The sequence below is a fragment of the Ranitomeya imitator genome, chromosome 1 (assembly GCF_032444005.1).
Source record: "Ranitomeya imitator isolate aRanImi1 chromosome 1, aRanImi1.pri, whole genome shotgun sequence".
Lineage (NCBI taxonomy): Eukaryota > Metazoa > Chordata > Amphibia > Anura > Dendrobatidae > Ranitomeya > Ranitomeya imitator.
Window position 1 is genome coordinate 193561366 of NC_091282.1, and position 16505 is coordinate 193577870.

Genomic DNA, 16505 nt, shown 5'->3' on the forward strand with positions numbered 1-16505 from the left:
TGTTAATTCTCCTGTCGTTTGTCTGTTGAAGCCTTCCGCTATCATTTTTGTTTAAAGAAATAGCTAGTGGTTTCTTCATTATTCAATGGGAAAAAAAAAAAAAAAGCCGGAAAATGACGGTAAAATAGATGTCGCAGTAACCATGGTAAAGTCCTCCAAATAACCGACAGCGGTAAAAACCGTTATAAAAACCTCCAGGGAAATGACTGAAGAAAAAGCAGCATAGGAGACACTTCAGAATAAATGGCCAAAGTATTCTGAAGTGTCTTCTGCTGGAAAAACTTGTCGGGTTTGCCTGAGATTAAAAGATGTCGTGTGCACATGTCCAAGTTACAAGATGTGGGCCGGCATATCTGGTAACAGGATAATAGGTGCACATTCCCCAGAACTACAGGGTGGACTTGGTCATTTGGAGTGGTGGCGGACATCATGACCACGTCCCACTTTCTCTCTCCACAATGAATGTTTCTTTCTCGTGTCAGATTTTACATTGTCTATTGGTGCAGATTCTTCCCTGAAATCTGCACCAATTCTAATGGACACATAAAAGTGCTTCTCACAAAATTAGAATATCATCAAAAAGTTAATTTATTTCGGTTCTTCAATACAATTAGTGAAACTCATATATTAGATAGATCACTCTGTAATGACTCTATTTCAAGTGTTTATTTGTTAACCCCTTCCCGACCTTTGACGCCACGTAGGCGTCATGAAAGTCGGTGCCAATCCGACCCATGACGCCTATGTGGCGTCATGGAAAGATCGCGTCCCTGCAGATCCGGTGAAAGGGTTAACTCCCATTTCACCCGATCTGCAGGGACAGGGGGAGTGGTAGTTTAGCCCAGGGGGGGGTGGCTTCACCCCCTCGTGGCTACGATTGCTCTGATTGGCTGTTGAAAGTGAAACTGCCAATCAGAGCGATTTGTAATATTTCACCTATTATAACGGTTTAAATATTACAATCCAGCCATAGCCGATGCTGCAATATCATCGGCCATGGCTGGAAATACTAATGTGCCCCCACCCCACCGATCGCCCCCCCTGCCCCCCGATCTGGCCGGTACACTGCTCCGGCTCCCCTCCATCCAGTGCTCCGCTCCCCCCCCCGTGCTCCAATCACCCCCCCGTGCTCCAATCACCCCCCCTGCATTCCGATCCACCCCCCCGTGCTCCGTTCCAGCCCCCCCGTGCTCCGTTCCACGCCCCCCGTGCTCCGTTCCACGCCTGCCGCGCTCCGATTCCACGCCTGCCGCGCTCCGATCCCCCCCCCGTGGTCCCCCCCCCACCCCATCATACTTACCGATCCTGCCGGGGTCCCGTCCGTCTTCTCCCTGGGCGCCGCCATCTTCCAAAATGGCGGGCGCATGCGCAGTGCGCCCGCCGAATCTGCCGGCCGGCAGATTCGTTCCAAAGTGCATTTTGATCACTGAGATAGATTATATCTCAGTGATCAAAATAAAATAATAAATGACCCCCCCCCCTTTGTCACCCCCATAGGTAGGGACAATAAAAAAATAAAGAATTTTTTTTTCCCCCACTAATGTTAGAATAGGGTTAGGGGTAGGGTTAGGGTTAAGGGTAGGGTTAGGGTTAGGGTTAAGGGTAGGGTTAGGGTTAGGGCTAGGGTTAGGGGTAGGGTTAGGGGTAGGGTTAAGGTTAGGGTTAGGGTTAGGGTTTCGGTATGTGCACACGTATTCTGGTCCTCTGCGGATTTTTCCGCTGCGGATTTGATAAATCCGCAGTGCTAAACCGCTGCGGATTTATGGCGGATTTACCGCGTTTTTTTCTGCGCATTTCACTGCGGTTTTACAATTGCAATTTTCTATTTGAGCAGTTGTAAAACCGCTGCGGAATCCGCACAAAGAAGTGACATGCTGCGGAATGTAAACCGCTGCGCTTCCGTGCAGTTTTTCCGCAGCATGTGTACAGCGATTTTTGTTTCCCATAGGTCTACATTGAACTGTAAACTCATGGGAAACTGCTGCGGATCTGCAGCATTTTCCGCAGTGTGCACATACCTTTAGAATTAGGCTATGTGCACACGGTGTGGATTTGGCTGCGGATTGGCCGCTGCGGATTGGCAGCAGTATTCCATCAGGTTTACAGTACCATGTAAACATATGAAAATCCAAATCCGCTGTGCCCATGGTGCAGAAAATACCGCGCGGAAACGCTGCGTTGTATTTTCCGCAGCATGTCAATTCTTTGTGCGGATTCCGCGGCGTTTTACACCTGTTCCTCAATAGGAATCCGCAGGTGAAATCCGCAGTAAATCCGCAGGTAAAACGCAGTGCCTTTTACCCGCGGATTTTTCAAAAATGGTGCGGAAATATCTCACACGAATCCGCAACGTGGGCACATAGCCTTAGGGTTAGGGTTGGAATTAGGGTTGTGGTTAGGGGTGTGATTAGGGTTATGGCTACAGTTGGGATTAGGGTTAGGGGTGTGTTGGGGTTAGTGTTGGAGGTAGAATTGAGGGGTTACCACTGTTTAGGCACATCAGGGGTCTCCAAACGCAACATGGCGCCACCATTGATTCCAGCCAATCTCGTATTCAAAAAGTCAAATGGTGCTCCCTCACTTCCGAGCCCCGACGTGTGCCCAAACAGTGGTTTACCCCCACATATGGGGTATCAGTGTACTCAGGATAAACTGCGCAACAATTTACTGGGGTCCAATTTCTCCTGTTACCCTTGTGAATCTAAAAATATGCTTGCTAAAACATCATTTTTGAGGAAAGAAAAATGAGTTTTTATTTTCACGGCTCTGCGTTGTAAACGTCTGTGAAGCACTTGGGGGTTCAAAGTGCTCACCACATATCTAGATAAGTTCCTTGGGGGGGTCTAGTTTCTAAAATGTGGTCACTTGTGGGGGGTTTCTACTGTTTAGGCACACCAGGGGCTCTGCAAACGCAATGTGACGCCCGCAGACCATTCCATCAAAGTCTGCATTTCAAAAGTCACTACTTCCCTTCTGAGCCCCGACGTGTGCCCAAACAGTGGTTTACCCCCACACATGGGGTATCAGCGTACTCAGGAGAAACTGGACAACAACTTTTGGGGTCAAATTTCTCCTGTTACCCTTGGGAAAATAAAAAATTGCAGGCTAATATATCATTTTTGAGAAAATAATTTTTTTATTTTATTTTCATGGCTCTGCGTTATAAACTTCTGTGAAGCACTTGGGGGTTCAAAGTCCTCACCACACATCTAGATTAGTTCCTTTCGGGGTCTAGTTTCCAAAATGGGGTCATTTCTGGGGGATCTCCAATGTTTAGGCACACAGGGGCTCTCCAAACGTGACTTGGTGTCCGCTAATGATTGGAGCTAATTTCCATTTAAAAAGCCAAATGGCGTGCCATCCCTTCCGAGCCCTGCCGTGTGCCCAAACAGTGGTTTACCCCCACATATGGGGTATCAGCGTACTCAGGACAAGCTGGACAACAATATTTGGGGTCCAATTTCTCCTATTATCCTTGGCAAAATAGGAAATTCCAGGCTAAAAAATCATTTTTGAGGAAAGAAAAAATTATTTTTTATTTTCATGGCTCTGCGCTATAAACTTATGTAAAGCACCTGGGGGTTTAAAGTGCTCAATATGTATCTAGATAAGTTCCTTGGGGGGTCTAGTTTCCAAAATGGGGTCACTTGTGGGGGAGCTCCAATGTTTAGGCACACAGGGGCTCTCCAAACGCGACATGGTGTCCGCTAACAATTGGAGCTAATTTTCCATTCAAAAAGTCAAATGGCGCGCCTTCCCTTCCGAGCCCTGCCGAGTGCCCAAACAGTGGTTTACCCCCACATGTGAGGTATTGGTGTACTCAGGAGAAATTGCCCAACACATTTTAGGATCCATTTTATCCTGTTGCCCATGTGAAAATGAAAAAATTGAGGCTAAAAGAATTTTTTTGTGAAAAAAAAGTACTTTTTCATTTTTACGGATCAATTTGTGAAGCACCTGGGGGTTCAAAGTGCTCACTATGCATCTAGATAAGTTCCTTGGGGCGTCTAGTTTCCAAAATGGGGTCACTTGTGGGGGAGCTCCAATTTTTAGGCACACGGGTGCTCTCCAAACTTGACATGGTGTCCGCTAAAGAGTGGAGCCAATTTTTGATTCAAAAAGTCAAATGGCGCTCCTTCCCTTCCAAGCCCTGCCGTGCGCCCAAACAGTGGTTTACCCCCACATATGAGGTATCAGCGTACTCAGGACAAATTGGACAACAACTTTCGTGGTTCAGTTTCTCCTTTTACCATTGGGAAAATAAAAAAATTGTTGCTAAAAGATCATTTTTGTGACTAAAAAGTTAAATGTTCATTTTTCCTTCCATGTTGCTTCTGCTGCTGTGAAGCACCTGAAGGGTTAATAAACTTCTTGAATGTGGTTTTGAGTACCTTGAGGGGTGCAGTTTTTAGAATGGTGTCACTTTTGGGTATTTTCAGCCATATAGACCCCTCAAACTGACTTCAAATGTGAGGTGGTCCCTAAAAAAAATGGTTTTGTAAATTTCGTTGTAAAAATGACAAATCGCTGGTCAAATTTTAACCCTTATAACTTCCTAACAAAAAAAAAAATTGTTTCCAAAATTGTGCTGATGTAAAGTAAACATGTGGGAAATGTTATTTATTAACTATTTTGTGTCACATATCTCTCTGGTTTAACAGAATAAAAATTCAAAATGTGAAAATTGCGAAATTTCCATTTTTATCACAAATAAACGCAGAATTTATTGACCTAAATTTACCACTAACATGAAGCCCAATATGTCACGAAAAAACAATCTCAGAACCGCTAGAATCTGTTGAAGCGTTCCTGAGTTATTACCTCATAAAGGGACACTGGTCAGAATTGCAAAAAACGGCAAGGTCTTTAAGGTCAAAATAGGCTGGGTCATGAAGGGGTTAATGTTGGTCATTATGGCTTACAGCCAATGAAATAAAATCCGAAATGTTGGCCTAATGAAGAGTATGTTCAGTAAATGCACTCAGTACTTGGTGTATAGTGGTATACTTGGTGTATAATATTAGATATTTGCTGTATGGCACTACAAATGGACAGTAGTATTTGGGGCACTTCTTATTCATTGAATGAAGTTTCTCATTCCGCCCCATTACCACAGGTGTATAACATCCGGCCCCTCGCCATGCCGTCACCTTTACTAACATTGTGACACAATGTCTTTCCATCCTGCTCACTGATCCCAGTGTGGTCCTGTAGTAGGACGTCCTCGGTGTAACACGTCCGTCCATGCCATTCTTCCCTCCTGTGTTTTCCACCATCACCTCCTTGTGGTCATTATTGAAAAGTGTAAGGCTATGTGCACTGTTGTGAATTCTGTGGCCAAGCTCCCTCCTGTGGTCGTGAGTGGTACTGCGGCTTCTGAGTTTCCTTCCTCAGGTGATGAGGTTAAGTCGTTAGGTGCTGCTCTATTTAACTCCACCTGGTGCTTTGATCCTGGCCTCCAGTCAATGTTCTAGTATTGGTCTTGCTTCCTCCTGGATCGTTCCTGTGGCCTGTCTATCCTGCATAAGCTAAGTTCTGCTTATGTTATTTTTGTTTGCTATATTTTCTGTCCAGCTTGCTATATTGGTTTTTCTTGCTTGCTGGAAGCTCTGAGACGCAGAGGGAGCACCTCCGTACCGTTAGTCGGTGCGGAGGGTCTTTTTGCCCCTCTGCGTGGTTGTTTGTAGGTTTTTGTGTTGACCGCAAAGCTATCTTTCCTATCCTCGGTCTATTCAGTTAGTCGGGCCTCACTTTGCTAAATCTATTTCATCTCTGTGTTTGTATTTCATCTTAAATCACAGTCATTATATGTGGGGGGCTGCCTTTTCCTTTGGGGAATTTCTCTGAGGCAAGGTAGGCTTATTTTTCTATCTTCAGGGCTAGTTAGTTTCTCAGGCTGTGCCGAGTTGCATAGGGCGCGTTGGGCGCAATCCACGGCTACCTCTAGTGTGGTGTGATAGGATTAGGGATTGCGGTCAGCAGAGTTTCCACGTCTCAGAGCTCGTCATATGTTTTTGGTAAATGTCAGGTCACTTAGTGTGCTCTGAACTTCAAGGTCCATTGTGGTTCTGAATTACCTGTTCATAACAGTACACACTTTCAGGATTTTTAGAGTTTTTTAGCGTTTTTCGGCCATTTTCCTCCCAAAAAATGCTAAAAAAACCGCTTGCATAAGCATCCCATCATTTTTAATGCATTCCGCATTTTTTGTGCACATGTTGCATTTTTTTCTGTGGCGGAATCGCATTCCGGAAAAAAGGCAGCATGTTCATTCTTTGTTCGGAATCGCGGGGATTTCGCACACATAGGACTGCTTTGATCCGCTTACTTTCTGCATAGGGCTATGCCCACCATGCGGGAAGTACGCGAATCATGTGCGGTTGGTACCCAGGGTGGAGGAGAGGAGACTATCCTTCAGTCACTGGGAACCATATACAGTGGGGCAAAAAAGTATTTAGTCAGTCAGCAATAGTGCAAGTTCCACCACTTAAAAAGATGAGAGGCGTCTGTAATTTACATCATAGGTAGACCTCAACTATGGGAGACAAACTGAGAAAACAAAAACCAGAAAATCACATTGTCTGTTTTTTTAACAATTTATTTGCATATTATGGTGGAAAATAAGTATTTGGTCAGAAACAAAATTTCATCTCAGTACTTTGTAATATATCCTTTGTTGGCAATGACAGAGATCAAACGTTTTCTGTAAGTCTTCACAAGGTTGCCACAACACTGTTGTTGGTATGTTGGCCCATTCCTCCATGCAGATCTCCTCTAGAGCAGTGATGTTTTTGGCTTTTCGCTTGGCAACACGGACTTTCAACTCCCTCCAAAGGTTTTCTATAGGGTTGAGACCTGGAGACTGGCTAGGCAACTCCAGGACCTTGAAATGCTTCTTACGAAGCCACTCCTTCGTTGCCCTGGCAGTGTGCTTTGGATCATTGTTATGTTGAAAGACCCAGCCACGTTACATCTTCATGCCCTTGCTGATGGAAGGAGGTTTGCACTCAAAATCTCACGATACATGGCCCCATTCATTCTTTCATGTACCCTGATCAGTCGTCCTGGCCCCTTTGCAGAGAAACAGCCCCAAAGCATGATGTTTCCACCACCATGCTTTACAGTAGGTATGGTGTTTGATGGATGCAACTCAGTATTCTTTTTCCTCCAAACACGACAAGTTGTGTTTCTACCAAACAGTTCCAGTTTGGTTTCATCAGACCATAGGACATTCTCCCAAAACTCCTCTGGATCATCCAAATGCTCTCTAGCAAACTTCAGACGGGCCCGGACATGTACTGGCTTAAGCAGTGGGACACGTCTGGCACTGCAGGATCTGAGTCCATGGTGGCGTAGTGTGTTACATATGCTAGGCCTTGTTACATTGGTCCCAGCGCTCTGCAGTTAATTCACTAGGTCCCCCCGCGTGGTTCTGGGATTTTTGCTCACCGTTTTTGTGATCATTCTGACCCCACGGGGTGGGATTTTGTGTGGAGCCCCAGATCGAGGGAGATTATCAGTGGTCTTGTATGTCTTCCATTTTCTAATTATTGCTCCCACTGTTGATTTCTTCACTCCAAGCTGGTTGGCTATTGCAGATTCAGTCTTCCCAGCCTGGTGCAGGGCTACAATTTTGTTTCTGGTGTCCTTTGACAGCTCTTTGGTCTTCACCATAGTGGAGTTTGGAGTCAGACTGTTTGAGGGTGTGCACATGTGTCTTTTTATACTGATAACAAGTTTAAACAGGTGCCATTACTACAGGTAATGAGTGGAGGAAAGAGGAGACTCTTAAAGAAGAAGTTACAGGTCTGTGAGAGCCAGAAATCTTGATTGTTTGTTTCTGACCAAATACTTATTTTCCACCATAATATGCAAAAAAAATGATAAAAAAACAGACAATGTGATTTTCTGGATTTTTTTTTCTCAGTTTGTCTCCCATAGTTGAGGTCTACCTATGATGTAAATTACAGACGCCTCTCATCTTTTTAAGTGGTGGAACTTGCACTATTGCTGACTGACTAAATACTTTTTTGCCCCACTGTACCTGTGTAAAAAAAAAAAAAAAAAAAAAATTAAAATGATCGTGATATTTTCACCTTCTGGCGGCCCCCGCAGCCTTTTCGCTCCTTGTGATGCTCTTGTTCCCAGTAATGCCTCGCGGCAGTGACCTGTGATGACGTAGCGGTCTCGCATGATGCTACGTCATCTGGGGTCATTGCCGCGAGGCATTACTGGGAATGGGAGCATCACGAGGAGCGGGGATGCCGGAAGGTGAGAATATCACAATTTTTTATTTTTTAAATTATTTTTAACATTGGCTCTCACTGGGCGTAAAAGATCTATTCAGTGGCTGTTGCTGGCGTTCCAGCTCCCATCATTCACAGCAGGGAGCCGGCTCTTTGTGTCGGGTCGTTGGCGAACGACACATCACTAAAAGCTACAGGTCTGCAGTTAACGCTCCGCCTGTTGTGGCTCTGCTGACAGAGTGCTCACAGACCGCTCCTGCCGATCATTCAGCAGCTTCCACTGATGTCACGTTGACACAGCAGCAACTTCTTTTCTGCTCTGCTCTATTGACGGTGCGTGACTCCTCTCCCCTCAGAAAATCCAAAGTCTTGGAGAAAGAATTTTCTGAAAAGTGGAAGCTGTTGCGTCACGTGCACACATTGAGTATTTGGTGAGTTGTTTTTTTTACCTCATTATTTGTAACCCAAAACCAGGAGTGGGTGCTAAATGCAGAAGTGGTGCATATGTTTCTACTATACTTTTCCTCTAATTGTTCCACTTCTGGTTTTGGCTTACAGATACTGATGTAATCAAGAAGTATCGTTTCATTTTAGGATTGCTACTTCCAATAGGTGGCACTAGAGCTCTGGTCCTCTTCCTCTCTGAAGAGACCATTTGCAAATACTGAGGTAAAAAACTCATCAAATACTGAGTGTGTGTACAGGGCCTTATAGTTACATTACAAAAAAAATGCAATACAAACACATTTTATGACCATGGCTTTAACCCAAGGTCTTTTTGACATTCCGTATATTGTTTTTTATGGGATATTCTTGTTATCTGCACGTTTTTTCCAAGTGTCCACAACAAAATAAGAATCTTCTCTGATTGCATTTTCACCTTTATTTGATGTGTGTTTTTGGTTGAAGTGGCTTTTTTTTTTTTTACTTTGTATGGAAATGCTTTAATTCTACACTTTAAAATGTAAGGCTAGGTTCACATTGCGTTAATGTGTTAACGCTAAGGGACAGCGTTGCACGGCAAAAAGGTCGCAATTAACGCCGTGCAACGGGTCCGTTGGCGCACCCATTGACAGCAATGTTATTTCTGCCTGTGGCGCATCGCTAGTACGTGCCATTTTCGGCACACGCTAGCGATGTGCCGTTCTTTTGTTGCCGTTCGTTTCTTTTTGTTGCGCGTCCGAGGTCCGGTCCTCACTAGCGCAGATCGAGGATCTGCGCTAGCGGGGACAGCGAACGCGGACCAAAAAGAAACATTGCGTTAAGCGCACAGCGCTAGCGGATTGCGCTAACGGATTGCCCTAACGCAATGTGAACCTAGCCTAAGGGCATTTTTTTTTTTTTTGGCTTTTCATAAAATCCTGCAGGTATAAAAAAAAAAAATGGAGTGTTCACCAGCGTCTGTAAATCCACAGTGGGCATTATTTTTCCTGAACACTCCTTTGCTTGAGCTGTTAAACCCAAATGATTTCCTGCACAAAAAAATGCAACATTTGCGCTACGTGTGAACATGGCCTTAGAGTGTAAGTGCATTCATACCGAGGATGAAGAATTGCTAGCGGCACTCCCCAAATATGGTGAAAGCTCTTCTTTGTTATTTCTTATTAAAAACCAGGTTACAGGAAAGGAGAAAAAATGTCTGTAACCTGGATTTTAATATGATGTAATGAAGCGTTTTCGCCATATTGCCGCTGGAAATTCTTCACCCTCGATATCCGTCTTCTGAATACTTTCTCAACGGCTCAGCACCTTCTCATGGTACAGGTCCTTCTCAAAAAATTAGCATATAGTGTTAAATTTCATTATTTACCATAATGTAATGATTACAATTAAACTTTCATATATTATAGATTCATTATCCACCAACTGAAATTTGTCAGGTCTTTTATTGTTTTAATACTGATGATTTTGGCATACAACTCCTGATAACCCAAAAAACCTGTCTCAATAAATTAGCATATCAAGAAAAGGTTCTCTAAACGACCTATTACCCTAATCTTCTGAATCAACTAATTAACTCTAAACACATGCAAAAGATACCTGAGGCTTTTATAAACTCCCTGCCTGGTTCATTACTCAAAACCCCCATCATGGGTAAGACTAGCGACCTGACAGATGTCAAGAAGGCCATCATTGACACCCTCAAGCAAGAGGGTAAGACCCAGAAAGAAATTTCTCAACAAATAGGCTGTTCCCAGAGTGCTGTATCAAGGCACCTCAATGGTAAGTCTGTTGGAAGGAAACAATGTGGCAGAAAACGCTGTACAACGAGAAGAGGAGACCGGACCCTGAGGAAGATTGTGGAGAAGGACCGATTCCAGACCTTGGGGAACCTGAGGAAGCAGTGGACTGAGTCTGGTGTGGAAACATCCAGAGCCACCGTGCACAGGCGTGTGCAGGAAATGGGCTACAGGTGCCGCATTCCCCAGGTAAAGCCACTTTTGAACCATAAACAGCGGCAGAGGCGCCTGACCTGGGCTACAGAGAAGCAGCACTGGACTGTTGCTAAGTGGTCCCAAGTACTTTTTTCTGATGAAAGCAAATTTTGCATGTCATTCGGAAATCAAGGTGCCAGAGTCTGGAGGAAGACTGGGGAGAAGGAAATGCCAAAATGCCTGAAGTCCAGTGTCAAGTACCGACAGTCAGTGATGGTGTGGGGTGCCATGTCAGCTGCTGGTGTTGGTCCACTGTGTTTCATCAAGGGCAGGGTCAATGCAGCTAGCTATCAGGAGATTTTGGAGCACTTCATGCTTCCATCGGCTGAAATGCTTTATGGAGATGAAGATTTCATTTTTCAGCACGACCTGGCACCTGCTCACAGTGCCAAAACCACTGGTAAATGGTTTACTGACCATGGTATTACTGTGCTCAATTGGCCTGCCAACTCTCCTGACCTGAACCCCATAGAGAATCTGTGGGATATTGTGAAGAGAAAGTTGAGAGACGCAAGACCCAACACTCTGGATGAGCTTAAGGCCGCTATTGAAGCATCCTGGGCCTCCATAACATCTCAGCAGTGTCACAGGCTGATTGCCTCCATGCCACGCCGCATTGAAGCAGTCATTTCTGCCAAAGGATTCCCGACCAAGTATTGAGTGCATAACTGAACATTATTATTTGATGGTTTTTTTGTTTGTTATTAAAAAACACTTTTATTTGATTGGATGGGTGAAATATGCTAATTTATTGAGACAGGTTTTTTGGGTTATCAGGAGTTGTATGCCAAAATCATCAGTATTAAAACAATAAAAGACCTGACAAATTTCAGTTGGTGGATAATGAATCTATAATATATGAAAGTTTAATTGTAATCATTACATTATGGTAAATAATGAAATTTAACACTATATGCTAATTTTTTGAGAAGGACCTGTATAAGGTAGCGCAACCTGACCACAGAGAATGAAATCGTCATTGGATAATAGACATCAATGGGATCCAGGCTAGATCCAGGCTAGTGCCAAGTCTTTTTTTTTTTTCTTCTTTCTGTTATGGTGTAAGTGCGTCTTGCGCTTTCAGCATCTGAGCCTGCCATAAAAGATTGTACTAACCAATGTGATATACATGATAAAAGATGGATTCCTGTACCTGACTGGCAATATGATGTTGTGGAGGAGTGGAATCTAGATCATCAGCCTGATAAGATGCCTGGATCTGTTCTTACATACTGCTTCACAATGCTGCTGGTGAATGCACATGGGGCTGGCGGGACCTACTCCCCGGGGGCAGCTGTCAGCGGTTGTTAGGCTACTACTAGACATCCACTTTAATTGCCTGTACCTGCACATCATTTTGTATCTTGTCAGAATATACCATATTTGTTTCTCAGTCTTCTCTGAAATAATAAAAACTCATTTAGCCTATGTTCATATACAGCAATTTTTGCTGCGATTATTTTTTTTTTATTTTTTTTTTTAGCAGCCAAAGCCTGCTCTCTTGCCAGTAAAAACACTGCGGTTTTTGTCATGTTTGTTTACGTTGTGTTTTTGTGTGGGGGTTACATATGTGCTCTGTCCACAATACATGTTTAAAGGGAACCTGTCACCCCATTTTTTCAGATTGAGATAAAAATACTGTTAAATAGGGCCTGCGCTGTGCGTTACAATAGTGTATGTAGTGTACCCTGATTCCCCACCTATGCTGCGAAATACTTTACCAAAGTCGCCGTTTTCGCCTGGTCTGGTCAGGTGGGCGTGGTGACATCGCTCTTTTCTTCCCCAGGGTGACAGGTTCCCTTTAATAAAGGTAAGTTTTATTCATCAAAAACGCTTCAAAAGCATTTTTTGCATTGATTTGCAACTTTTTCATTACTTTCTATGGGTGAAAAAATGCTGAAAGAAATTGCTGCAGTTCTCCTATTCGGCAAAACCAAAGAAATAAGCCAGAGCATACATTGGGATACATGCAGTTCCTAAGAGCACGTTCACACTGTGGCCATTTCACAGACAAAACCCAAGCAACAACCAGAATGAGCATTTAGTAATAGTGCATGTAAATACCATGGTGTACACTACTTTGATCTAAAAGCCATCCCACCGCGACAAGGTGTACCTAGCCGGGAAGGTCCTATGTATAGTATTAACACCATAGCTTGTGTCAGCTGACGTCGGTATGAGTAAGGCCAGAGCAGGGCAGGGGCCCCAGTTTGCAGAAAGTAGAAGAAATTACCACAAAACCAAAGAAATGAGGCGGAACATATGTTGGTATACGGGCAATGTGTAAGAGCATGTTCACACTATGGCCATTTCACAAAAAAACACTAGAAAAAAGCATATACCCTGCTGTAAGTGAATTGATAAATATTAATAGTACATGTAAATGCTTATTGGTACTGTAAGGGTATGTGCACACAATCCAGAATTTCTGCAGGTTTGAGGCTGTGTATTTAGAGAACATAGTGGATGAAATTTCAAGAAATCCTATGTCCACTGTGCATGCACAGACGCCTGCGGATCACTTGTGGAGACGGACATGTGGCGCGTCTCTCCAGACCGCAACAGGTCAATGTGTCTTGCCAAGACGATAATCTCCGCAAGAGAAATTTCACCCATACAATGTATTGGATACGGTAAATCCGCATAGTTCAATAGACAACAGCACTTTGGACTCAGCGAACATGCCCTGCTACATCTGGACCGTGGGCACCCGGCCTAAAAAGCAGCTTTTAATTTGCACAAAAAACACGCTGCATGTGAATATAGTCTTACTGTTTTTGCTGGTAACAGAACTCTCCATTTGTCACCGCCATGATTACGTGACTGGCTGCCATGTTCACTCTGCTGCTTTCTTCCTCTGACCCAGTTTTCAGGCAGCACAGTTCATTTATATTCATTTTTTTTTTAATTTCCAGAGTGAAGATATACAACAGCAGATAATCCGAGAAACATTCCACTTAGTGTCCAAAAGAGACGAGAATGTCTGCAACTTCTTAGAAGGAGGATTGTAAGTATATAAATAATTGTCAGGGGTAAGATTTACATAACTATGCCTTCTAAAATACACAAGGAATTCCCCATAAATTCCAGTTCTTGAGTTGGTAGACACGATGTAGTCTTCATTATTATATATTTTTTTTTTAGGCCTGTTCATTGTATCTTTCCATTAGACAGCTGATCCCGTCTTATTTTCTATGGATTACTAGTATTTGACAGCCTAATTTTTTTTTAGGTTTTGCTTCATTAGCAATGTGGGTCCGTCTTCCAGTCGGCGGACCACCAGGCATTTCCTCTACAGCGGCGGTATTGAACACTTTATAGCGTGGCGCACACAACTCACATCTCCAGAAAATCTGCTGTGTCTTGGCCTGTAACTCTCTCGGGCTTTTTTTTTCTCATCTGCAGTTAACCTTTTCCCTCCCAGAGCGGTCACTGAAGCCTGAAAAGTAACCATTGTTTATTTTATTTTTTTTTCCCCAAAAATTAATAGCACACATGAAAATAAGAAACTTTGTAGTATATCTTATCCGAGAAATCTGCTTCTTTTTCCTTCTGATCAGTCATTCTCAAAATTCTCAGTTCATGGGTCAAATCTGTATTTAAGCGAGTACCGTTTCTCCTTATGGAGAATGACATACCAGCTCTGGCTTGTCAAGGTAAGGAGGGTTATTCGCCGTGCAATGCTCCTCTGGGAAATATAATATGCAAATTGCCACTTCTGAGAAAAAGAGGACTTAAATTCTGTAGCGCCACCTGTTGGAAGTAGCGATCCTACAAGTCACAATCAACTCTTTAAACGAGTCGTGCAATATGACTTGGGATAAAAGCCAAATCAGTATCTCAATTCGCAGACACAGTGTTTCGGGCTGTTGGCCCTCGTCAGTGCGAAGCATGAGAACTGATTTGGCTAGGTGAGAGGCTCTGGACTGGGGTCTAAGGGGTATCGTTTCTCCTTGTGGAGAGTGACATACCATCTCTGGCTTGTCAAGGTAAGGAGACTTATTCGCCATGCAATGCTCCTCTGGGAAATATAATATGCAAATTGTCTCTAACACCGTGTCTGCGAATTGAGATACTGATTTGGCTTTTATCCTAAGTCATATTGCTCGACTTGTTTAAAGGGTTGATTGTGACTTGTAGGATCGCTACTTCCAACAGGTGGCGCTATAGAGTTTAAGTCCTCTTTTTCTCAGAAGAGGCAATTTGCATTTTAATTGAGTACAGAATTTCCCATTAGTGAGTTGGCAGACAGTTGGTGCTTCTAAAGTTCTATGGAGAACCGTAACTGTCCTTTCAGGAGAACTTACAGCAGAATGTCTGTGTGCCTCTAGCTTCTCCCTCCCGCACTCCTTTCTCCATAGAATTTTAAAAGCACCAGCCAACTTCCCCTATCTCTGTAATGGGAAATCTGTCTTTGCTTTAAACAGATTTTAAACTGAACCTGTCGGCACAATTTTGTTCCTCTTTAATCACAATTTGAAGTTTCCTGCTAATTAGATTTCGGCGCACAGGGACCGCACTTGGCCTTCTCCTCCCTGTCTGTGATGCCCCCTCCACCTGCCTCCGGTCTGTGAATCTCAAGTGACTGCTGAGATTTCATATGGAGGAGGCAGGTAAGACCACATTCATACGGTCAGTATTTGGTCAGTATTTTGTATCAGTATTTGTAAACCAAAACCAGGAGAGGAACAATCGGGGGGAAAATAATAATAGAAACACGTCACCACTTCTGTATTCATCACCCACTCCTAGTTTTGGCTTATAAATTCTGATGGAAAATACTGACCAAATACTGAACGTGTGAACTTGACCTTATTCACAGTCCAGAGGCAGGCAGAGGGGCCAAAAATCGTACACAGGTAGGAGAAGACCCTGTGCACAGTCTGATTCTCTGCTGAGCTGTTGAGCATCCACAGGACCGGAAGTTATTTTGTGCTGCCCATCAACCATCTGACCGCAGAGGACAGTAATTGACTACAGGTGACTAATGGATTTGACGTCATCACTTCCAGTCCTTGCAGAGACCACCAGGGTGAAAACAATGGAGAGACAAAGAATTTAAGTCCTAACTAAAATTTTTATTTTTAATTTAAGATTTTAGAAACCCCATCAAATTCAAATCAGATACTCCCTGTCCTTACCAATGATGGGACTGTCCTTTCACTCCATCCTGCCATCACCCCGTTCTGCTAGCTGATAGTTAGGTAGCACATATCCTCATGCTGTTGACAGAAGGTGAGTCCAGAGAACTGCAGGTCACATCAGATCAGTCAGGTCACATCAGATCAGTCAGGTCACATCAGATCAGTCAGGTCACATCAGATCAGTCAGGTCAGATCAGTCAGGTCACGTCAGATCAGTCAGGTCACGTCAGATCAGTCAGGTCACGTCAGATCAGTCAGGTCACGTCAGATCAGTCAGGTCACGTCAGATCAGTCAGGTCACGTCAGATCAGTCAGGTCACGTCAGATCAGTCAGGTCACGTCAGATCAGTCAGGTCACGTCAGATCAGTCAGGTCACGTCAGATCAGTCAGGTCACGTCAGATCAGTCAGGTCACGTCAGGTCACGTCAGATCAGTCAGGTCACGTCAGATCAGTCAGGTCACGTCAGATCAGTCAGGTCACGTCAGATCAGTCAGGTCACGTCAGATCAGTCAGGTCACGTCAGATCAGTCAGGTCACATCAGATCAGTCAGGTCACATCAGATCAGTCAGGTCCCATCCGGAGACTCGCATGGTAATCTAAGTAGCTCTAGACAGCGCTGCCTCTTATCGGAGGAAGAGGAGGCTTTCTGCACGGTGACCTCTTACATCCCAACTTTT

General features: G+C 43.9%; 1 protein-coding gene across 1 annotated transcript in view; it reads left to right on the forward strand.

The window, feature by feature from the left end:
* The window catches only part of AP3S1 (adaptor related protein complex 3 subunit sigma 1), a 120059-nt gene that overhangs the window by 5626 nt on the left and 97928 nt on the right, over positions 1-16505 (forward strand). Inside the window, exon 2 of the mRNA XM_069753178.1 lies at positions 13597-13688. Coding sequence (XP_069609279.1) covers positions 13597-13688 — 92 coding nt within the window. The remainder of the gene's footprint in view (positions 1-13596; positions 13689-16505) is intronic.